Source organism: Mustelus asterias, chromosome 14 (assembly GCF_964213995.1).
Source record: "Mustelus asterias chromosome 14, sMusAst1.hap1.1, whole genome shotgun sequence".
NCBI classification, from domain to species: domain Eukaryota; kingdom Metazoa; phylum Chordata; class Chondrichthyes; order Carcharhiniformes; family Triakidae; genus Mustelus; species Mustelus asterias.
Genome location: NC_135814.1, coordinates 43,135,794 through 43,161,352, shown reverse-complemented (window position 1 = coordinate 43,161,352; position 25,559 = coordinate 43,135,794). Strand labels below are relative to the sequence as shown.

General features: G+C 38.9%; 2 protein-coding genes across 10 annotated transcripts in view; both read right to left on the bottom strand.

Moving 5' to 3' along the window:
* Positions 1-712: 712 nt before the first annotated feature.
* gcgb (glucagon b) lies at positions 713-7,749 on the bottom strand. The gene is made up of 7 exons (XM_078229182.1): positions 7,656-7,749; positions 6,857-6,960; positions 5,114-5,254; positions 3,423-3,545; positions 2,976-3,113; positions 2,311-2,475; positions 713-1,254 (listed from the first exon to the last, which is right to left on the bottom strand). Exons 2-7 carry the CDS (start codon positions 6,949-6,951, stop codon positions 1,218-1,220), a joined length of 699 nt encoding a protein of 232 aa, XP_078085308.1. The 5' UTR covers positions 6,952-6,960; positions 7,656-7,749; the 3' UTR covers positions 713-1,217.
* Positions 7,750-16,355: 8,606 nt separating this feature from the next.
* The window catches only part of fap (fibroblast activation protein, alpha), an 84,394-nt gene continuing 75,190 nt past the window's right edge, over positions 16,356-25,559 (bottom strand). For 8 of the 9 annotated variants that reach the window (XM_078228263.1, XM_078228258.1, XM_078228264.1 and 5 more), the window contains 3 exons: positions 24,686-24,758; positions 24,268-24,341; positions 16,356-19,983 (listed from right to left, as the gene is read on the bottom strand). In XM_078228263.1, coding sequence (XP_078084389.1) covers positions 19,882-19,983; positions 24,268-24,341; positions 24,686-24,758 — 249 coding nt within the window. In that variant the 3' untranslated portion in view covers positions 16,356-19,881. Of the gene's footprint in view, positions 19,984-24,267; positions 24,342-24,685; positions 24,759-25,559 lie in introns of those variants that run through there. The other variant, XR_013499524.1, reaches the window with a different exon arrangement.

Here is a 25,559-nt window from a genome sequence, read left to right as displayed (position 1 = left end):
CATCATTTTAGTCTTTTAAAATATATTTATTTGATTTCAGTGTCTTGAACAAGGATGTGGAGGTTTTGGAGAGGGTACAGAAAAGATTTACCAGGATGTTGCCTGGTATGGAGGGCATTAGCTATGAGGAGAGGTTGGAGAAAATTGGTTTGTTCTCACTGGAACGACGGAGGTTGAGGGGCGACCTGATAGAAGTCTACAAGATTATGAGAGGCATGGACAGAGTGGAGAGTCAGAAGCTTTTTCCCAGGGTGGAAGAGTCAATTACTAGGGGGCACAGGTTTAAGGTGCGAGGGACAAGGTTTAAAGGAGATGTATGAGGCAGATTTTTTACACAGAGGGTGGTGGGCACCTGGAGCTTGTTGCTGGGGGAGGTAATGGAAGCAGATATGGTAGTGACTTTTAAGAGGCGTCTTGACAAATACATGAATGGGATGGGAATAGAGGGATATGGTCCGCAGAAGAGTAGGGGGTTTTAGTTAAGTCGAGTAGCATGGTCGGTGCAAGCTTGGAGAGCCGAAGGGCCTGTTCCTGTGCTGTCATTTTCTTTGTTCTTTGTTGTTTGAACCATGTGTAGCAAATTCACTTTGGATTATTGTTAAATTGTCTGCTACTGTGTACTTTGTTTAAAAGACAGTGTTCAACTATGTGATCATATTGTTGTATCCTGGACTTAACATAATGAAAAGTCTGTAAGACTGAACTTCAGATTCAGGTGTCATAAAAGTTTTATTCGTGCTTATTATTTATGCCTTCGAAGCTTCACACTAGTTATTAGCTTAAAGCATGCTATATTTCAAACTGGGATATTAGACGTAATTTTTTAAAGTAAAAAGACCTTTCGAACTGAACAAAAGACCTCAAATATGTACTGATTACATGTATTCATTCAAATAAATACAAATTATCTTATAGAAAAATAATTTTCTAAAATAAATCTAAACAGTAGTTTTGGCATTTTGTACCATACAAAATTGCTGAGATGACACTATAGCTCTCATACTATTCATTTTGAGCATCCTTTTGATAGCATTTATTAACTTCAAATCCTACTTCAAAACAGCACGTTACACTTTGAGTCAATTCTCTTGCATGCAAAGCATTATGGCTTCATATAACATTCTGTGTCATTTGCGGAACAAAAAAGCTGTAAATATTTTATCAACACATGGCCGATGTTGCAAGACAAAATGCTTAATTGAAATTGGTCTCTTCTTTTACTTGTACTCGCTGAAGAATTCTATTTCCGAGTCCCTGGAGAGAGAGCAACAGTTAGATTCTTTGCACAATAATACTTGTGAAATTAAACTGCATATAGAGCCCTGCATAATATTGCCCAAATCAAGCAGCAACTATAATCTTGCTACAGCTGAAATCCCAATCTTTTAAAGTTGGCAAGTGTGTATGTTCCAGCTTGGAAAAGAACAAGCCATGGGAACTGGAAATCAAAATGCAGCCTTCGTTAGAACTGCATCCAACCTGCAATGTTAACCACCCTTTCCCTTTAGATACTGAGTAATGTGTTGCTCTTATCCAGCATTTCAGATAATCAGTGAGATGTAGAAATGTAATTACATTAAATTACTCATTCAAACTTGGAGACTTTCACGTAACACGTGAGTGACAAAAACAATCATTTAAACAATTTATGTATTTTATTGTGTATTCCAAACTAAGCCATTGGAAATGATCTTTGAAGTTTTCTCTAATTACTTTAGTAGAAACTTATTTAAACTATGTAGCTTTGAGCACAAATAGCTTCTTCAACAAATATTATGCTGATAGACTATGAATTTGATACTAGATTTGTGTCCATTTCAAAATAAAGCCATAAACATTTGGGATTACACATTAGCTGATAAATCTTTGCAGCATTAAATGGGAGGAAATAATAAGGAGGTTCTCTCGCAAGCATCATCTATTCAATCTTAATGAGGTACTTTAAACCTTTCAAATTGAATTCAAAAATTGGAAGGGTTCTGCAACAGGCAATGGGCATTCTGTCAGTTTACAATTTAAGAAGTGAAAATTACCCTCACAGGAAAATGAAGCACAAACTATTGAGTATTTTTGTTACAATAAAGCTGTCAATTTATTTTTCCTACATTACTAGTGAACAGAGAGCACATGTGAGAGAACAACCCTAATATTATTTCTTTTATGGGTAATACTGAACTGATTTTTACCAGCTAATTCATTGGAATCACATGGCTGAATATACAAATTGGTGGAGTAATTGTGTATTATGTTTGTTGCACGTTTAAAATGTGCGCTGATAGATTTAATATACTGCAGTTTCTTGCTTTTTACCTTGACTGAACATTTTTGGAGTTTAAGAGCCAGTTCAGAAACTCATTGGCAGCAATGGTGTCCAAAACAACGTTAATTTCACTGGTGAAGGTACCATCAGCATGCCTTCTATCCATGTCCTCATGGATCACTTCATTCAAAATTTCATTACTTTCTTCTGGAAACCTAAAAGTGTAAAACGTACTTTAGACTAATAATCAATTAGTCAAAAAGATAGTTTAGTTCTTTAGGACAAATTATGCAATTAATTCTCTAGGATAAATTATGCAATGAACAGCCCTTTAATTAAAATAGTACAAAATTGGAATAATAATGTAACCATAAGAGCAACATGATTTCAATTATGTAATAGAAAGTCATCCTTTCTGGCTTCATTATATTATTAACCTGTTAGTAACGCCTCCATCTTATGATGATAATATTACAAGTTCCTAACTTAATAATATCTCCTTCAGTTTAACAGTGAAACAATTTTATTGGCAAATTCATTGGAGCCATACAGCTGAACATATATTACTTTTTAAACAATTGTAAAGTGATTTGCTGCTGCAATTTAGTGTGTTGGTGTAAAATGTGTGAAACGCAATTACTTAACAATGGGTTTAAGTATTTAGTAGTAAAGTCACTGCACCAACAACTAATTGTGAATCATTTTAAACACTTACTCTCTTCTGCCACGACCCTTTATTAGCCAGTTAATTAAGTTCTTTGCTGCCTTTGCCTCCAGGTAAGATCTTAAGTCATCACTGGAGCTCACTTCTGTGTGTCTGGTAGGTTCAATGTGTCTCTTAGAAATGCTCCTGCTAAATTTCATCAAAATTTCTCTTTATATAATGCAAACAGTATCCACAATAATGATAACATGTCACATGCATTTAGTTAAAGATAAACCTTTATGTTGGCCAAGGGCATTCTGAAATACCAAAATTAATAATATAAGACTTTTGCATTGTTTCCACTTATGTTCAACATTGTACATTTCATACTTATGAAAGTTAATTATACTAATTGAAACAATAAATACAACACGCAAGGGCGGCATAATTCTCTGAGTTAAGTGTTTCAGGATTATAAAATTGAACCTTGAATATCTTGCGAGATCAATAACTTACCCACTTTGGCGCTTGCTGTAACTTTTAAGTGAGTCTACAAAGCGTTTTGCTTTGAAGTAGTCGGAAAGAGAATCTACATCACTTGTGTAAGTTCCTTCAGCATGCCTCTTGGTTTTGTCACTGCTTGAATGGGAGTTAAATTGTATAAGTAGCACTACACATATCCAAAATGCAATTGCAGAACTTCTTAGCCCAGTAAGTACAGTCACATTTGCAGCTTTCAGAATATGTATATCGTTTATAAAATTTGATAGTTGTAAAATAAATAAGTCAATAAAAGCTCTAATTGGACTAGTAGAGCTGAATGAAATGTATAATATTAATTCATTAGGGTTAAAGTAAATGTAAAATTGGGTAAAATCAGAGAAAAGGCACAAATGAAAGCTTTCCACATCAGCAATAAGTTATAAAGACGGGACTCTAAAAATCAGTCTTCATTTCTAAAACAGACAATTAATAATTGAACCGGATTTTTAAAAGGGGATTTACTAGCCAACGGGATAAGAGGTGTTTGATACCAAGCTAGATAATGATAAAATATTGTGTATGGAAGGACCATAAAATTGATTGCTGATTAGGAAATAGATCAAAGAGTGATTGGTAATTCTGAAGTTTTCAGTCCGATGCTTAGCTTCAGTTTTCTAAAAGTAGTTAAAGTACTAGATTATATTTACATTGAGTGAAAAGAGGAAGCAAAAACTGCTGTTTGATATTCTAAAACAGAAAGTATTGTAAACATTGCATACATCATGCAGCAGCTATGGGGAGAACAGATAGGAAACATATCAGGGTGTAAATCTTTATCAGACCTATGCAGGAGCAAGTAAGAAAGGCACTTTTGGATACGAGGGATTTAAGTTATAATGGAAACTTAATAGAGTTTAACTAATTTTCTTTGGGAAGGAGAATGCAAGATAACATAGTTGAAGTTTTCAAGATTACTAAGGGAATCAACAGAATTGACCGAGCAACACTGTTCAGGATGGCAAATGTTTCAAATACCAATGGTACACATTAAAAACACCAGAAATTAGGAGTAAGAAGATTAATGGATTAGAGACTGAGAGCAGGCCTTACTTGGGAACCTGGTGAGACACAGCTTCCCAGAAGGGGAAAAACAGTGTAAGCGGGGAAATAAGAACACTGGTCTGAACTGGTCTTGTAATTCCTTAAAATGGAACACCAGTAAAAATGGGGGAATAAGAATACTGGTCCAAGCTGTTTTTTCCATCTGGGTTGTAAATGAGGGTAAGAGATAATTGGATTGCACCACTGGTCGAGTGGAGGGAACAGTAGAAACAACCATTTTAGCTGTCGACACTATTTCATTCAGAATTCTGACCAGACAAATTTCTTGGAGAGAGACTGTTTGAGGGCCTGATCTGTGATAGTGATGTGTTTCTTGTTGACTATCTTTTTCCATTAACATAACTTATTAGAGATACTATTGGGTACAAGTTGCTACTTTTGCTCTCATTATAAACTGAGATTTCAATATGTTGAATTTTTATAACAAATAGAAATATGTCAGTAATTGTAGTTGGTATGATAGAGATCATCGGTTGTTTTAGTAGTAAAAGAACCAGAAGGTAAGGAAATATATCACACATAGAAGTGAAGAAGGACATAGCTGAATATTACTGGCTGCGTTCAATATAAATATTGAAAAATCTTTATGGAAAACAATTTACCCATTTCGTTTTGTGCTCATCAGCCATTGTACAAAGTCTTTTGCACGTCTATTGTCCATGTATTTACTGTAATCACTGGTGAAAGTGCCTTCAGAATGGCGTTTCACATCCTCCAATGGGTTGGATTGTTTCTCCAACGTGCTGTTTCGAAATACATAGTATATATTATTACCTGTGCTTAACTGGACAAGTTTGCAATAACTTATTACATGGTTAATATTCCTCCCTTAACAACACAATGTAAAAAAGTGGTAATTCATTTAAATTTCTGGTTGTGAAACCTTGCTTTGTGTATAATTGGGTGCTATATAGGGGCTCAATTTCTGCTTTGAGTACAATAAACAATCTCAATGGAAATTGTGCTTGAAATTGCACTGGCTTTCTGAAATTATGGTTCCTATTAATGTTCAAACTTATTTACATGATCATAAAAATAAAGTTTTCCACAAAGGAGTGTTATCAGGCAGAGTAATAGATGTAATAGTTTATTGTTTCTTTCCATCAAATCAAGTCATTGATATATTTAAGATCAATAATCTTAAATAATCAGTTTTATAAATATAGCTAAAAATGGGTTTACCAGGAAAATAAGCACTTTTTTAGTAAGAATATCTAGTAAAATGATTGATTTCAAATCAATGAAAAATCCTTCAGAAAGCTATACTGTAGAAATTACTGGTTTAATTGGCACACACCGGACAGTTGAAAATATCTGATCAGTGTTTTTGCACCTAAAATGAAACTTCATTTGAAGAGCTTCCATGGTTGTTAATGGGTTCAATTCTTAGAGACTCACCATGCTCATTATTTTGATCGGGGTGCAGTCAGTTTACTGTGTGGGGCCTGCTTCCAGCGCTATGTTTCCCTGAGGAAGGAACAGCACTCCGAAAGCTCATGATTCCAAATAAACCTGTTGGACTTTAACCTGATGCTGTGAGACTACTTACTGTGCCCACCCCAGTCCAACGCTGGCATCTCCACATTATGTTTTCCTAAACCGCTGTTAAAGTTGTGGAAACCTGGGTTGCACTCAATGTAATGTGTTTAAAATTCCTCAATCCTTTATGCTGGATTGATTGATTCCAGACAAATAATTAGAATTCTGGGCCATAAAGCTCAAATTTATGCTCTTATTAATATACACATTTAATCAGCTCTTAGTACTAACAGATTTTGTTTTCATTTAGTATCTGTCCATTAATGAGGCAACGTAAATAATAACCAAGCCTGCAGCCCACACAAATCAAAAAGAGCACACAAATGAATAATGTAAGCACAAAAAACACTGAGTTGCTTATACTGTGTTCACTGGATTACCAGGGCACAGGTGTCCCACAAGTTGCAGTTTTGACACACCTACATTTATGTTTCATTTAACTGCATGTCCAAATGTAAGGTGGCGCAGAACAATAACGGCAGATATGTGTTATACACAGATGTTAAATGTTACCATGGCAGGTGTAGCAGCAACTATCCAAGCAATGATTTACAACAACAATAAAACTTTAGCTATTAGCTGTTGAGGTGGATGTTCTATTTTATATAAACTATTGTAAAAAGTGCTTGACTTCCTGAACAGATGGCAGTGCTGATGGAACACAATTTATGTTGGGATAATGGATTTTAGGTTGGGACTTTTGAAACTGGCCACTGGTGTTTAACTTAAAGGAGTGGATGATCTGGAAGTTTCCAATGCATGTGCTTATTTGCCATTTTAGTTCTGTTCAGTGGTCTATAGCTTACCTGGATGTTTCCTCTGTGTCCTGCAGCGGATTTTGGCAACTGTTTTGTACAAGTATCAAAAGCAACAAAACGGCAATGGAATTGACACCTTTCATCTTATTCTCCTGCACAGAACACACATAATTCAAAAGTATTCATAGAACATTTTTGATATCAGCCATTTATATTGCTAACCAGCTAAAGTATTGAAGCATTTTTACAAAGGTGCACAAAAAAAGTTGAAAATTGCATAGAGTTACACAGAAATTATAATACATCAGGTTTTTTGCCTCCAACCTTCCTTATTCCAGTTTCTACTCCACGTGGGCAGTCACCCCAATCTTACGTGCCTGTCTTATTCCCAAATTCCTTTACTCTCCATTCTCAAAGTTGCCCGATCTAGTTAACAATAGCATTGTGCAAACAAGCACAAGAAATGTGAGACTCAAAATTTCATTAATACAGAAAACAGAACAAATGTGAAAGTCATAGAGAAACCAGCATATTCAGCCTATTAGCCTAACTAAATAAGAAAGATCAATGAAACAAACAGACAAGGAATAATAAAATGGATTAAGCAAATTAAAACAGGCGATAGAAATGTTACACCTATTACAGAGAATGGAGGAAACCATGCCAGTATACAGCAGGACATGGGCAAGGTTCAAGCTTGGGCCAATCCTTTCAAAGGCAAATGATAATGCACCTTTGAGAACTAAACCGTTCACAGAACCAACTGAGAATATTCTTTGCAAGTAGTTTCCCCATCCCATTTCATTTTCAACAGGCATCATGCCCAGGTTTGTAAATGTGTTCTTACCTTCTGATAAATCACTTGAAACCTGAATCAACCCTCTAGAATAACCGAAGCTTCTCTTCAGGCGGTTTTGATGCGTCCTAAAGCTTAACTGCATTTCTACCAATATCTGGTCCCTTTATATAGTCAAAGGGATGGTTGGGCAATATGGGGAAGAACCTCGTCACTTCCATTAAAAAACTCTCTCCGTGCTGTTGTCATCCTCCTTTCTCTGACATTTTGGATTACCAATTGTTGAATCATCCTTTTTTTTTAAACTTTGCTTTCCACCTGATTTGAAAGGTTTCAAGTAAATCGCTTACTATTATTTGATTTTTACTCTTCCGGATGAGTTCCTATTTTCCGAACAATTGCACACTTTTAACTCAAAGTGAATTGTGCATAACAAAACCATTCAGCTTCTTTACATTGTGAAATGTTTGTGTTCAGTGATTCTGGTGACATGGAGAGAAACTGCGTGTTAGTGAGAGATGGATGGAGACATCTCAGGTTGCTGGTTCAAAAGCTGGACAATGTATTGCACCTAAGAGGAAAATTTTAGTTGTATTCAGATTATAAATAATTTATATACTTCAGCTAAAAGGAAAATTACAACCTATCTGATTTTTACAGCGGCTTAAGCCAGTAGGTGTGTTATTTTTAGATATTAAGAAAGTTACGTTTTAATTTCAAATACATTAATTTCATATCACTGCTTACATTAATCCCAAATGTTTCTGACCATTAGATTTATTTTGCTAATAGTTCATAGAATAGAACATCATAGAATCCCTAAGGTGCAGAAAGTGGCCATTCAGCCCATCAAGCCTGTACCGATAACAATCCCACCAAGGCCCTAACCCCGTAAACCCTGCTAATCTCCTCAACACTAAGGAGCAATTTACCATGGCACATCTTTAGACTGTGGGAGGAAACCGGAGCACCTGGAGGAAAACGACGCAGAGTCAGAGAAAATGTGCAAACTCCACACAGTCGCCCGAGGCCGGAATTGGATACGGGGTTCCTGGCGCTGTGAGGCAGCTGTGCTAACCACTGTGCCATCATGCTGCTGCTGTTGTTTAAGGTTTTCACATTTTTCTTGTGTTTCTTCAATTAAATATGTCAAATGATATAAAGAGGAAAATTCATTATATTTAGAATGTTTTATCTCACTAACTTTCTCTTTGTTTAATTAGAATATTGATCTGGCTTGTTTCTAATGTTCTTTCTTTCAGCCACTTCTTATTACCATCAGTTCCATTTTAAAGCTGATTAGTCACAAATGTGATCAGGGCAATTTGTTATTTTTGCTTTGTCCAGATATTCTGAATGAAGAGTTATTTCCTGCATATCAAACACATGGAATTATATGAATGGTTCTCCAATAAACCTTCAGGAGGATAAAGAAAATAAATACTGTAATTTAATGTGAAGGCATAATGCATGTATTGATTTTTTAAAAATTGTTTTCAAACAATATGTTCAGAATCAATATTACATATAATCTAATTTTCCAGTTACCATTGCTTCAAAGATGCCCTTGTATTTTTTTTATTGATGAATGTCATTGAATTACATGAGTAACAACATATTGTTAAATTAAGATGACAATTAAAGCAACCAAAATGAAAAATAAGATTGTCGCTTTTTGTTTTTAAAAAAAACATTTACACAGCAGCATCCATTTAGAATTCTGAGTTTTGTTAATCTCTCAGAATTATTTTCAAAGTGATTGAAAGTAAACTTTGAGCTATTTTCAGACATTTGGAAATAAAGACACTTCATAACAGTGGTTATCACAGCAATAGATGCAACCTATTCCAATATGTAAAGATGGATTAGCCATGGTAAGTGTGTGGGGTTATGGGGATAGGGCGGGAGAGAGGGCCTGGGTAAAATGCTCCCATCAGCTGACCTGATGGGCTGAATGGCCTCTTCTGCACTGTAGGATTCTATGACTAATGTCTTACCCTTTGTTGTTTTCACTCCATCCTTCCCCATTATTCCAATTGCCTTGTATTTGCTTAGAAACTGTTAAAATTCTAACAAATCCAGCACTCTGTCACTGCCAGCAGGCTGTGGGTGAGACTGATACCCCAGGACCTGGACAGGCAGGCTCCCAGGGCCAGACATCCATACCAGCTTCCACAGAGCCTGGTTTGCAGTGGAATCTTCACCAAGCCTAAAAGGTATACTGATGACACAAAGGTTCTGGCCAAGGAAGGAGACTCTCAGTCTGGATATTTCCTTATTTCCAGCCTGTGAAAGGCTAGGACAGCAAATGAAAGCGGATGTCAGTGGGTCGAGGCTTATCAGCTCTGTTCGGATGTATTCCTCAAAGGTTGCTTGCATGACATTCATTCACATTACACATGCAGCACCAGCCTATTTAAATCTTTAGAGAGCTAAGGGAAGAATCATTGCTTTAAAAACATGTATGCTAAAGTAAGGCAGGTGAAAAAGTATTCAGAAATACAAAAAGAACTCATTTGTAAATTATATTTTCCACTGCACTAAAGTTATGAGGAAACATTCACTATGTCATGTGAAACTGCGCCTCTCAGGAAATCTCTGGCGTTCTATCCTTGCTTCAAATCTACACAGTTTAGTCTCAGTGCAGTGATTTCTGCTTTATATAAGAAGGACAAGAAGGAACGTGAATTTATAAAGTGATTTTCATGATCTCCGGACATCCCAAAACATACTGCAGCCATTGCTGTACTTCTGCAGTATAGTGGTCTCTGTTGTAATGGAAGAAATGTGGCCATCAATTTATGTACAAGTAGGTTCTAAAAACAATGGAATAATCATCAAATAATCTGGGGTTTTTTGTGTTGGCTGATGGATAAATAGTATTGGACATTGTTGAGAACTTCCCAGAATCTTTTGAAATAGTGCAATGAGATCTTTTATGTGCACTGGAGAGTGCTTCCATGCAGAGTCTTTGTATAATGCCTCAATCAATAGTCAGCACCTACAAAAATGTATTATTTCTCGGTACTGGAGTGACATCTTAGAATATTTGCTCAAGTGGGGCTTAACGCCAGAGTTTTCTGACTCAGAGGCTGCACTTCCACATGTACATCAACACTAGCACTATAAATATATCCTCTATAGACCTAAGTGTTGGTATTTCTTTTCCTGGCCCATGGTCTGAGTGGATTCTAGGTGCATTAGGGTTACTTCCTGGCAGGATGATGGACCAGAAACACTGGGAATAAAGGTGTGGGAGGAGCTACAAGCTCTCCATCAGCAGCAACACATGCAGGAAATTAACTCTGCAGGACAGAACTACATAAGGAGGTTACACAAATGCTACAACAGATACTGAACTATCAAAGAACCCTCCTCCATGTTTTGGATATGAATTGCAGTACTTAAGAGGCTGCCTGAAGGTTAATTTAGACAGGCACGTGAGTCCAAAGGTCATAGAGTCTTAGAATCCCGACAGTGCAGAAGAGGTTCTGTGACTGATTAACTTATCCAGACCCTCTCTCCCCACAGTATCTCCGTAAACTCACACATTTCCCATAGTCAGTCTATCTAACCTACACATCTTGGGACACTAAGGGGCAACTTACCATGGCCAATCTACCCACCTTGCACACCTTTGGACTATGGGAAGAAACCGGAACTTACCCTGGGAGACACGGGGAGAACGTGCAAACTCCACACAGATAGCCACTCTAGGCTGGCATTGAACCTGGTCCCTGGAGCTGTGGGGCAGCAGTGCTAACCACTGTGCCACCCTAACCAAACTTTCAACTATTGATCACTCATTTTCAAAATGGCTGACCAGTAGTTCATAGCCATTCCCTATAAATTGAAATGTGCATGGATTCAGGCAAGACAAAGAAACAACTATTTTGTTTACAGTAATTCCATGGGCCAGAGTTTAATGTCCTCTCCCCATGGTGGGTTTGAGATGTTTAATCAGGCAGCGGATGTTTAATCAGGTAGGAGGACAGAGACCCTACCGCCTTCTTATCTCCACACCTATTAAGTCCGTGAAAAGCCTTCCCATTCCTCTAGGAAAGGAGCCCCTTAAGTGGCACACTTAAGGGTCTCATCCCATTTCCGTTGGTATTATGCCAGTGGCAAGTGAAGGGTTTGCCATGCAGGGAGCATGACAAACCTGTGTGGTGTTGCTTAAGGGTACCCAGGGGTGTCCTTCAGTCAACTGCACTCTGTACTGAGCTCAAGATGCAGCGTTAGGAAGGGGAAGACACAGTGAGAGCCACCCTTCTACCCTTGCTGCCAATCACCATCTCCTATGAACTCCTAATCACACCTACACACCAAGATCTAGATCATTAATATATATCATGAAAAGCAAGGGTTCCAACACCAACCCCTCAGGGAACTCCAGTACAAACCTTCCTCCAGCCTGAAAAATATCCATTGACCATTATCGTCTGCTCTCATTATTCAGTAAATTTTGTATCTACATTACTACTGTCCCTTTTATTCCATAAGCTTTATAACTTTTCTCACCTCGTCCTACCTGATGAAGCAGCAGCGCTCTGAAAGCTCGTGCTACCAATAAGCCTGTTGGACTTTAACCTGGTGTGGTGAGACTTCTTACCGTGCCTACCCCAGTCCAATGCTGGCATCTCCACATCTTGCCTGAGTCTAGAGAACACTGACAGATCATGGCCAGCATGCTGCAATTTCCAGTCTCACTTCCTTCAATATCCTTGGATTCAACTCATCTGATCCCAGTGCTTGTCAACTTAAAGTATGCGCAGTCTATTCAACACTTCCTCCTTATCTGTTGCCATAGCCTGGGTAGTATCTCCCTCCTCGGTAAACACAGATGCAAAGTATTCATTTAAAATCTCAGCCATGTGCCCTGTTTCCATGCGTAAATCCCCTAATGTGCCCTACTCCTCTTTTTACGACCCTTTTACTATTTATATGCCAATTGAAGACCTTGGCATTCCCTGTTACATTGGTTGTCAGTCTTTTCTCATAAATCCTCTGCACTTCTCTGATGTGTTCCATTGTTCAGCAGTGATTGGTGAATGATTTAAGATAACATACAATAGGCAGAACCTGTGCTTCACTGTAATTACTGGAGTGGGAAAATCCGCAATGAAAATGGGATGATTGATTGACACCTTTGTAAACCTTCTGTGCTTATGCTGGTCTTTCCTCTGTTGAAAGAAATTGCCAGAGATATTTCTCAGTTAAGGCCAAGACATGTGTCTGATCATCTTGTGTAGCATCTTGCAAAGAATGAATGCATAGGACAGACATTTAACTGTCAAGGGTGGGAGGGATGCGGGGATGAGAGGGAGAGGAGGGTGGGCTTGGCTGCAAGTGGAGGATTGGGTTAAAGCCCCAAGACTTGACAGCAGGTAAGAAAGTCAACATGGTCCTGCCCACCTCCACCTGTGTTTTAACTCGAATAAGTTCACAGGAATCCCCTGTGGAATTGTTGGGCGAGTGATTAAAATACTTAAATCTCCAGTTAACTGAGGAATCGACCCAGTATTCCGGCTTTCACAGCCAGTGCACAGATTTCCTGAGCTGTGTGGAACATATCAGGATCAAGCGGGTAAGAGCACAGCAGTGAGTGTAAGTTCAGTAAAGTTGAGGCTGGGAATCCCTCAGACACTGAAATTTGAATAGTTGCAGTCATGCCTGGGTGAAAGACTGCTGCTCACAGCACTTCTTCTAAGAGTGCGCTCTTACTGCAGGTCAGGTGGTTTCTAATTTCTTGGGAGACGGTTCACCTGTCTAGGACTTTATTCACCTTTTGTCCACATTCACTGTGATATGGGAGCAGTTTATGGGGATGTCAGGAGATGCCTGGCATGAGGAAATTGAGTGGAGCTGTAAGGCGTGTTGGTCTGAGGAGTATTTTGCAGGAGGATTGAGGCTTCACGAAGCAATTTTTAAAAAGCCATCTTGGTATTTTGACTAAGATGAAGCTCAGATCAAGCCTGGGAGGGGGTGTAATGCCTCATCCTGTCAGCTTGGAACTGGTTTGATCAAGCCCAGGCAGGAGTATGGACTGTCTTGTCAGCTTGGATCTGTAATTCTCATTACAGAGACATTAATGTCTGTTTGGGCCAAATTGGATTTTTGATTGGAAATAAAGTACCAAAAGGTACAAAAAAATATTTTGCAGGAGCATGCTAAAAAAGTCAAGGTATCAGAAAATGTTATGCCCTAACCTTTCGTACCTCCATGAAGACCTCAAACCTTTTAATGCACTGACTCAGGATTGAGGAATAACTCCCCTCCTTTTCACTTACTCAGCCATTTCCATTGAAGGGGCTAGTCTCTTCCTCCTGTACTTGGGATACACCATCTGATTTCAGTCCCTTAGTTCCCACAGCAGGACCTCCAGCTAAGAGTGAGGGGTTTGGGGAATAGCCTCCCCAGGTCTTCTTTCCATTCTTGTGATTGTTGAAGCCTCAGGAATTAGTGCACAGTTCAGCCGTTCGGTCCCTTACTGGGGTTCCTTCAATTACAAATTCTTCCCTTGACAAAGGAGGCCCAACATCATCTCGCTTGCCCTCTGTGACTGTTCAGGAAATCTGGAGAAGGATGCTAATGCCATGGCTGCATTAAAGAACCATGGCAAAGTCGGCTTCAAAGACAAATAGGCTCCAAATTCTCTCTGACTGCATAAAGATCTGTTATGTGAAGACTTTACCCATAATTGGACTTTAGGTTGGATTCTCCCAGATGTTGGTTATCTCATTCAACAAGCCCCATAGAAGAAAACAGCTAACAGTAGAGACATAATATGATTCCATGTATTTGGAATCCTGACTATTTAGATATTGCAACAACCGACATATTCAGGGAACAAGAGATTTTATGACTGTTGTTTGCAATGTGCTCAAGAGGCGGCTAGATATAGCACTTGAGGTGAACGGGATCAACGGTTATGGGAAGAAAGCTGGATTAGACTATTGAGTTGGACGGTCAGCCATGATCGTAATGAATGGTGGAACAGGCTCGAAGGGCCAAATGGCCTCCTCCTGCTCTATGTTTCTAATTATTGGTATCCATAACTTATGTCTGTCATGTGACCACCTTTAAAGATCTATTGCTGCTGCTGCTCTCAAGATGCACTGCAGCAAATCTCAAGGCATCTTTAACAAAGCCTTCCAAACCTGTGATCACTAACACCTCAAAGGACAAGGGAAGCAGATGCAATGGGAACACCACCACCTGCAATTTCCTCTCCAAGCCACACACCATCCTGACTTGGAACTATTTCACTGCTCCTTCACTGTCATAGAATCAGAATCCCTACAGTGCAGGAGGCGATTCGGCCCAGTGAGCCTGCACCGACAACAATCCCACCTAGGCCCTATCGCCCTGACACTAAGGGGCAATTTAGCATGGCCAATCGACCTAACCTGCCCATCTTCGGACTGTGAGAGGAAACCGGAGCACCCGACGGAAACCACACAGACACGGGGAGAATGTGCAAACTCCACACAGACTGTGACCTGAGGCTGGAATTGAACCCAGGCATCTGGAGCTGTCAGGCAGCAGTGCGAACCACTGTGCCACCCTGTCATTGGGTCAAAATCCTGGGACTCCCTTCCTAATAGCATTGTGAGTGTACCTACATCATATGGATTGCAGCAGCTCAAGAAGTTGGCTCACAACCACCTTCTAAAGGTAATTAGGGATAGAAAATAAATGCTGGCCTAACCTGTGCAAGACTTTTAAAAAATCTTATGGATATGCATGAACAGTGCATGGGTTACTTTTTGAATAAGTTTGATTCTTGTACCGGAAAAGACCGAAATAACTAGAAAAATAATGACCACTATCCCATTAAAACTACAAGTAAGCAATTAGAAACATAGGAAAGAGGAACAGGAACAGACCACTCAGTCTCTTGAGACTGCATGTCCCAATATTCAATTAGATCATGGCAGATCTGATTCTAAATTCCATCTACCCATTTGGGTTTGGTAATCTTTAATCACCTTGCCTAATAAATCTATTAACCGCAGCTTTGAAATTTTAAATTAATTGTGCCTGAATTGCTTTTTGGGCGAGGGAGGTCCAAATTTTCACAACTTTTTCTCAGAGGAAGTGCTTCTTAAATGATATGACTCTAACTTTAAGGTAATATTTGCTTGTTTGCAAACCTGCCATCAGTGAAGATAGTTTTTTTTTCATCCATACTATCGAATCTTTAAATCATCTTAAACGACTCAAGGTCATAACTCTTAATGTTCCATACAAAAGGGAATACAAGTCTAGCTTATGTTGTACCAAATGTATGGAACATATAGAGTCATTATGAGATTGAGTACGGTACTGTCCACACAGTGAGGGGTAAGTCAACACATAATCCGCACCTCAGGGTCAGTCTAGGATTGGACAGAGCTGTGTGTGCAAGCAAGCATGGAGACAGCTCCAGCTTAAACCCATTATAGCATCTATGTACATAGTTCTTATAGTTGATAAATACTTGCAGTTAACCTAATTAAGGCTCCAAAGACTTCATTAAGACCTACCAAACGGTGTTCAACACATTGCAGTGATAACATAGCCCGTTTAGCCTAATTAAAATCAATTATAGCATCTTTAAAATGGTTTTTCTGTATTGTACGTATCCTGGGAAATACCTCAACCCATCCCCTCCTTTATGATGAACCTTCAGTTCTACAGTGCCAGATAACTCCTGTACGCGCAGTTAAAAGCTACTAACATGAATCACTTTGCATAAAAAATAAAAGTTTTCGTATTTTGTTGTTTATTAGCAAGGAAGCAATTTACATTAAAATTTGAACATGTTCTCAAATCAACAGTTTACATTCTTGAAACGATTTAAAATGGTGTAGAATCTGATAAAATGTTTACAAATTAATGTGAATAAAAACATGATTAAATGAAATTGCAAATGAAACAAAATTAGAGAATGTGTACAAATTGATAAGCAATATTTTATATCTTCAGTTTCTAGATGGTAAATACAGTGGTAAATGGGTTGGTCATTTATACACAAGTAGGTTTTCATATTAGTTACATAGATCAGCACTGTCATTCTTTCACTTGATTATTGTAGAATATAACAAATCCATTAATGGTTCCTACTTAGAATAAGCATCATTTAACCTGAAATGAATGAAACAGTATTTATAAGGGAGGATTATATAACATCACATAACCATTTAGAAGTTTCTAATCATCAAATTGTCTCAAAGTGCCACTGCAACTATAAGCTCACTTAGCATTTGATCAGTTCTCAGTTCTACAGGGATTCAGGAACCAAAAAAAAACTTCTAAATGACATTACTCTTCATTTTTAATGTGATGCAATGAGATTACTGGGGTTTAGGTTTTATGTTTTTACATTATGATGAACATTCTGAATAAAATTCACATTAAAATATTTCAACTATCCCCTCGATATTGCATTGATGACAATACATTTGCAAGGACCATTTTTTTAACAAATATTAAGTTCTGCAGGAGGGAGGGGTTCCTCGGTGTTCTTTTCATGAATGAAAGAGCCTACCTAATGTCACAATAATGGTGTAAATTTTAGTTACAACATGGTGCTTCTTCAAATCTAACCAGAGTGAACTACCCAATAAGGTAACGTAAAAATAGCAAACAGCAGCAAAATATCACATTTATCCCCATTGCGCCAAACACAAAGCTCTGAAATGTGAACATTATTGTTGGAGATAAAACATAACACATTGAGCATAGTAGGTGGAGAAATTTTGTGAATAGAGACGTTAGTAGATTTATTTTAAATGGGTTAATGCAACTGATGAATACCAGATGCAGAAATTTGATAGGAATACCTCTACTAATGTTGCTAACAGTAAAACCTAGTCTACAGTGTGTTGGTGTGTATTTTGCACTTTAATAAACTGCCTCAATCTTAATCTAGGATTAAAAAGTTTCAAATCAATATCGGGTAATGATTATGTTATGTAAACAGACTATTTCTATGTTGAAACGGTGGCACTTCAAGTTTAATGTGAACAATTATGCACTGTTTCATGCTTTAATAGGCTCTATTCCTGACTCCAGGATGAAAAACAGTATGGTCCCAGCATGGAGCTCTAGTAAATAACACACCAAGGAAAATCAAACAATAAAAACCGTGGCTTTAAAACCACATCCACATTAGAATAATCTCACATTATCTTTGGTTAGAGTTCACTGAAAAAGCCAGAAACAAGCCAGTACCTGACCATGTTTCCACCATACTTTTCCCAGAGTGGCCGATTGAATCCAAATATACTCATTGCTGTAAGGGAATGGCTAGGGTTTCTGTGTCAATAGCTTCCAGTGGTAAAGTGAGGTGCATAGGGTTAGATCAGATGATGGGCGTGAAAGTGAGATTCACCGGAGAGTTCAATTTGGGATTGAGATCTGAATTCCCAGAGTCAAAGTGGCTTAAAAGAAATGCTATCCTCCATAAGAAGGGAGCTGCCATAACGTTTTTCTGGGGCGGGGAACTCCCCGCAGGGCATGCCAGACATTCCAATGTATTATATGCTAAAGATGCACATCTAATGCCATAGCTAATTAGGAAAGCAATCCTATCCCTGGAGAGCAACATGGCTTTCCAGAGAGCACAAGTCCAGTGCAAGGGCTGAGACATTTTTTGGGGCAAATATGTTTTTTGGATATTCCCTGTCTAAATGGCTTTAGACGGCTTAACATTAATATCACCACATGACATCGAGGTGGCACATCAAGGCAGCACAATGGCATAGTGGTTAGCTCTGCTGCATCACAGCGCCAGGGACCCAGGTTCCATTCCGGCCTTGGGTCACTGTCTGTGTGGATATTTCGCATCTGCGTGGGTCTCCTCCGGGTGCTCCAGTTTTCTCCCACTCCAAAAATGTGCACGTTAGGTGGATTGGCCATGCTCAATTGCCCCTTAGAGTCCCAAGATGTGTAGATTAGGGGAATTAGCAAGGTAAATATGTGGGGCTACGGGGATAGGGCCTGGGTAAGATAGAAAAAAAGGCAGTTGGTGCAGACTCGATGGACCAAATGGCCTCCTTCTGCACTGCAGCGATTCTATGACATAAATGACGTGAAGTTTCACTAAAATTTAAAGGTGAACTGAGAGTTGGAACACACCAGCTGAAAGTGTGATGAAATGAAAATATACAGTAGCTTTCAAAGGGCAATTTGACATATCCTTGAAAAGGAATGATTTGCGTGGGGGCTGTAGAGAAAAGAGCTGGGGAGTGGGATTAATTTGTATAGCTCTTTTTAAGAACCAGCACAGTCATGCTGTAGTGAAGAGTCTCCTTCTGTCCTATGCAACTCAATCAGTCTGGCACTGACAACAAGTGATGCCATGTGGAAATGGACACAAATGGCACCTTATTTCGAATTCTATAACTGAAATTACAACAAACGTGAGTGTAGGGTAACTAGCAATTATTATGACAATAGACAATTTTTTCTATTGCCTTCCAATAATTCTCCGTGTCTTCTAAGGGCAAATTAATCAATCTGACACATCTGAAAGTGGTCGACTTTACAACAGAACATGGATCAGAGAGAAGCACATCAGTGAGAATTGATTCACTGAGCCACACATTCATTGAGCACAGCTCCCGGATGGGGAAGAGGAATCAATGAATTTATGCTCTAATGAGACTTCAAAATATCAGTTGCAAGCTAATTCCTGTTCAGAAATATCAGTTGCGACTGATGATTTTGCAAATTTACAAGGGAATAAAGCTTGCACAAAGCAAAAATAGTCATTATTTATTGGTATGACACATTACACAATCACAGAAATGTTACAGAGCAGAAGGAGGCCATTTAACCCATAGGGGGGAGTTTTCCCGTCCACCCTGCCACGGGAATTGTAGCGGATGGGGGCAGACCATGCAAAGGTCCATCGACCCCGGGCGTGATTTTCCGGTTTTGAGGCGAGCGCAGCCGGAAAATCCTGCCCATATCTCCACACTGGCTATTAGGTTGTTCAATTTTATTTTGTTCTTAATGAGACCTGCAATTTTCTCAGCATTTTTTTACAGTGATCTAAAGTGCAGTGTTTCCTTGAAATAATTAATATTGCCAATTGGAATGTGTACAAAAACTGTAAATAATATTCTCTTCACCTCAGATATCGAGGTTTATTCATTATCTTGGAAAGAACAAAATAAAACACGCTATAAATACCTGCATTGTTATACTTTACCAACACAAATGCTTGAAATAGTCGCTTGATGAGAACATAATGCTTTGTCTTGTTCAATTTAAAATATTTTCTGCACTAGCCATTGAGATTAAAACATTGTTTTAGAAAATGTGACATATGGATGAACACATGACTGTAGGCAAGACCGGTTAGACCATGGTCCTTATCTGTGTACCACTGAAATAGGAAGGAAAAAGAAAATAAGCATTTATATTGATTTGAGATTATAATTCATATTTTAATCCTCCCATCAATCAACTGCATACAGAACAAGCTTTTTTTTTAACTTTCTGAAATTATAGTTGCTCATGTCCATACATGCTGTTGGATAAAATATTTCCTTTGTAATCTTTTTTAATACTTGGTTTGAAATCTGAAACATTTTAATACTCAATGTTTATCTTTGATATTTGGGGGCAGGGAATTGCTCATTTCAATACCCTTGTTTGAGAATTGCACGCCGCAGAATAAATTTATTCCCTCAGTGCCCTATCCTCACTTCCAATCTGCTCTCCCTTCAAATTTGGCTTGTGGCTTGATGAATGGGATTGAAAGAGTCAACTCACTTATTTATTACCATTCCCTCCATCCATTCCATTATTATATCCTTGTGACTGAAATATTTACTGTCCCCACAGTCACTCCTAATAATAAATGGGAGGATACGGAGTAGTGTGAAGGAACAGAGACACCTAGATAGACATCCGTGTGTCCTTAAGGGTGGTTGGATAGATCAATAAGATGGTTAAAAAAGCATATGGCATGCTTTCCTTCCTTAGCCAAAGCAGGAAGCAAAAAGTAGGGATAAGCATGCCATTTTCAAGTTGGCAGATTGCGTCTAGCAGATTGCCACAAGGATCGGTGCTAGCTCTTGAGATTTTTGCAACCTATATTAATGATATAGGCAAAGAAATCAAGGGCCTGATTCTCCAACCTCTTCAGATAACCCGCGGAAATCCCGATGTCCCGGTGAATGGGGCGTCAACCGAAAATCGGGAGTCCCGACAGGCTTGAGGGCTCTTGAGATTTACCCGATCAGCCCCGCTGATGGTAAATGAGAAAATGAAATCAAGGTCAATGGACTTTTCAATGGTGGAGCAGGCTCGAAGGGCTACAGAGTCTATGCGTGTTGCTATTTCTTATGCTTTTATGGAATGTATGTGAGGAGGGAGCTTATCCTGAAACAGTAAAGAAATTAGTTAGACCACAGCTTGAGTACTACATACAGAAAATGTGTAATTACACATGAGAATGTTCAGAGGAGATTTACAAGGCTGTTGCCGGGTTTGGAAAATTTTAATGATGAGAAAAGGTTGGATGGCTGGGGTTATTTTCCTTGGAGCAGAGGAGGTTGAGAGTGACTTAATCGAGGTGTATAAAGTTATGAGGAGCCTTGATAGGGCAAACAGGGATGACCAAATACTAACATCATGGTGGGGTGAGCAAAAAACAAAGTAATAACTGATGCAAGTAAAAATGATATGGCATTATCATGGGGGATTTTAATCTATATGTCGATTGGTCAAACCACGCTGGTCAAGGCAGCCTTGAGGAGGAGTTCATAGAATGGATCTGCAATAGTTTCTTTGAACACTATGTAATGAAACCTATGAAGGAGCAAGCTATCCAAGATCTGGTTCTGTGTAATGAGATAGGAATAATTAATGATTTCAGAGTTAGAGATCCTCTCGGAAGGAGCAATCACAGAATGGTTGAATTTAAAATACAGATGGAGGGTGAGAAGGTAAAATCTAATACCAGTGTCTTGTGCTTAAACAAAGGAGACGACAATGGGATGAGGGAGGAGTTGGCTAAGGTAGACAGGGAGCAAAGACTTTGTGGTGGGACAATTGGGGAACAGTGGAGGACTTTCAAAGTGATTTGTTTTACAGTACTCGGCAAAAGTATTTACCAGTGAAAAGGAAGGATTGTAGGAAAAGGGATAATCAGCCATGGATATCCAAGGAAATAAAGGAAGGTATCAAATTGAAAGAAAATACATACACAAAGTGGCAAAGATTAGTGGGAAACAAGAGAATTGGGAAATCTTTAAAGGTCAACAGAAAGCCATGAAAAAAATTAAAAAGAAAAGTAAGATATATTATGAGAGTAAACTAGCTCAGAATATAAAAACAGATAGCAAATGTTTCTACAAATATATAAAACGAAAAAGAGTGGCTAAAGTAAATATTGGTCCTTTAGAGGGTGAGAATAAACGGGAAATGAGGAAATGGCTGAGGCATTGAATAGGTATTTTATATTGGTCTTCACACTGGAAGACACAAATAATATGCCAAAAATTGATGACAAGGAGGCTATGGTAGGTGAGGACCTAGAAATGATCATTATCACCAAAGAGATAGTATTGGTCAAGCTAAAGGTAGACAAGTCTCCTGGCTCCAATGGAATGCATCCCAGGATACTAAAAGAGCTGCTGGGGGAAATAGTAAATGCGCTCGTGATAATTTCCCAAAATTCGCTGGACTCTGGGGTGGTTCCAGCAGATTGGAAAACAACAAATGTGACGCCAGTGTATGAAAAAGGCTGTAGACAAAAGACAGGTAACTTAGGCCGGCTAGCTTAACTTCTGTAGTAGGGAAAATGCTTGAATCTATCATCAAGGAAGAAATAGCAAGACATCTGGATAGAAAGTGTCCCATTAAGCAGACCCAGCATGGGTTCATGAAAGGCAGGTCATGTTTGATTAAGTTACTGGAATTCTTTGAGGACATTGAGTGTGGTGGACAACAGGGAACTGGTGGATGTGGTTTATCTGGATTTCCAGAAGGCATTCGATAAGTGCCGCACAAAAAGCTGCTGTATAAAATAAAGGTGCATGGTGTTGGGGGTAATGTTTCAGCATGGATAAAGGATTGGTTAACCAACAGGAAGCAAAGAGTGGGGATAAAAGGGTGTTTTTCTGGTTGGTGATCAGTGACTAGTGCTGTGCCTCAGGGATCAGAGTTGGGACCACAATTGTTTACAATTTACATAGATGATTTGGAGTTGGGAACCAAGTGTAGTGTGTCAAAGTTTGCAGATGACACTAAGATGAGTGGGAGAGCAAAGTGTGCAGAGAAAAAAGTCTGCAAAGGGATATGGATAGTTTAAGTGAGTGGGCAAGAGTCTGGCAGATGGAGTACAATTTTGGTAAATGTGAGGTCATCCATTTTGGTAGGAATAACAGCAAAACAGACTATTACTTAAATGGTAAAAAATTGCAGCATGCTGCTATGCAGAGGGACCTGGGCGCCCTTGTGCATGAATTGCAAAAAGTTGGTTTGCAGGTGCAGCAGGCAATTAAGAAGGTAAATGGAATTTTGTCCTTCGTTGCTAGAAGGATAGAGTTTAAAAACAGGGAGGTTATGTTGCAGCTGTATAAGGTGCTGCTGAGGCCGCACCTGGAGTACTGTGTACAGTTTTGGTCTCCTTACTTGAGAAAGGATGTACTGGCACTGGAGGGGGTGCAGAGGAGATTCACTAGGTTGATTCTGGAGTTGAGAGGGTTGGTTTATGAGGAGAAACTGGGGTTATACTCATTGGAATTTAGAAGAATGAGGGGGGATCTTATAAAAACATGTAAAATTATAAAGGGAATAGATAAGATAGAAGCAGGGAGGTTGTTTCCACTGGTGGATGAAACTAGAACTAGGGAGCATAGCCTCAAAATAAGGGGGAACAGATTTTGGACTGAGTTGAGGAGGGACTTCTTCACCTGAAGGGTTGTGAATCTGTGGGATTTCCTGCCCAGTGAAGCAATTGAGACTACTTCCTTGAATGTTTTTGAGGAAAGATAGATAGGTTTTTGAAGAGTAAAGGAATTAAGGGTTATGGTCAGTGGGTGGATAAGTGGAGCTTAGTCCACGAAAAAAATCAGCCATGATTTTATTGAATGGCAGAGCAGGCTCTAGGGGACAGATGGCCTACTCCTGCTCCTAGTTCTTATGTTCTTATGACCTATTTATCTCAGCAGAAGATTCAAATAGAATTAAAGCAATTGGTAGAATGATTAGAGGAGCGACGAGGAAACAGTTTTTCACCCAGGGAATGGAGGGACTTGGAAATCACGGCCTGAAAGGATGATAGAGGTAGAAACTCTCACCACATTTAAAAAGTATTTGAGGTCTAATTGAAAAGCTGCGCTCTGCAGTGCCATGGACCATGTACACGACGGTTGGATTAGGCTGGGCAGCTCTTTGACATTTGACACGCACACAATGGGCTGAATGGCCTCTTTTTATGTGTTGTAAATTTTCTATGATTGATATGAAGTTCTGTAAATTCACAACTCACAGCATATCTCTTGATGCCCTGAAACTGTTGACCAATTTGTCCATCACCTTCCCAGCAAGAACCAGCCTATTATATTCTACCAGTTACATTTTAGAGTTTAACACAAATAATTTGTGCAAAAAGGAGCCACACAACACATAAAGCGACATTTTATAAACTGCTACGTACCATTGTTTGGAAATCTATTTGTTTATCCACAAGGGCCTTTGAAATCTGTGCTGCTTGCTGGAAATGGACATTATCTGAAAAAGAGTGTATTAGTGAAATTATATTCCAGTCTGATTGATATGTTAAAGCCAAGGCAAACAAGTTGCATTAGCTGTAAGTGATACTTCCAAATGACACATTCAAAAAATCTGGCACTGAAATCTTTTGGTAAGCATTATAATGCATTAAATTGTACAAATATGCATTCTGTCAATATATGCAGACAATTACTCAGATGTTAAATAGGATGTCTAATGTTTTATAATGAAGTATTATTGCTTGCTCAGTATTTGCTCTGCAGATTGGTTTCCAATCTGCAGTTTAAATATAACTATGATTTACTTAAACTATTGGATGATCCAGAATCCATCAAGCTCACCATCTGCTGTTCCGTGGATGAGGAGGTAATCAACCAATCTGAAGTTTTCAGCTCTTTCCATCACAGTAGAATTCTGAAAAGCAATTTAAAGAATTACAGGAAAACTCCCCAGTGGGAAACTGATGACTAAGCACAGAATATTAAAGGATTATAAAAGGCACAATTTAAAACAACTGAAATAAAATATACTTCTTTGGTTTTAAAGTTTATAACAACTCTTTTTCCTTAAGTGGGAGTTCAGGAAGTGCTGAATGAAAAGATCTGGGTTTGTTTCAGAATGAACATGTAAAAGGGAGCCAAATGAGTTTATGGTTGTGGCTAAGAAAAGTAAAGTTTATTTATTAGTCATAAGTAGGCTTACATTAACACTGCAATAAAGTTACTGTGAAAATCCCCTAGTCGCCACACTTCGGCGCCTATTCGCATACACTAAGAGAGAATTTAGCATGGCCAATGCACTTAACCAGCATGTTTTCCAGACTGTGGGAGGAAACCGGAGCACCCCAAGGAAACCCATGAGAGTATGCAAATTTCACACAGACAGTGACCCAAGCCGGGAATCGAACCCGGATCCTTGGCGCTGTGAGGCAGCATTGGTAACCTCTGTGCCACCGTAGGCAGGCCTTCTAACCACCCCGCCTTGGCACGTGCCTGCCCCATAGCCACCTAGGATCTTCTTCTGGGCCCCAGGCTCCTTGGAGTGAAAATCGAACCCGGATCCTTGGCGCTGTGAGGCAGCATTGGTAACCTCTGTGCCACCGTACCTCATGCAGCATACAAAAAGTGGATGGGATATCAGGAGATGTGACTTCTTGTCACTGTAGTCTTCTGGAATTTATTTTAATCAACTTCAAGATTTGACATGGAATCTCTA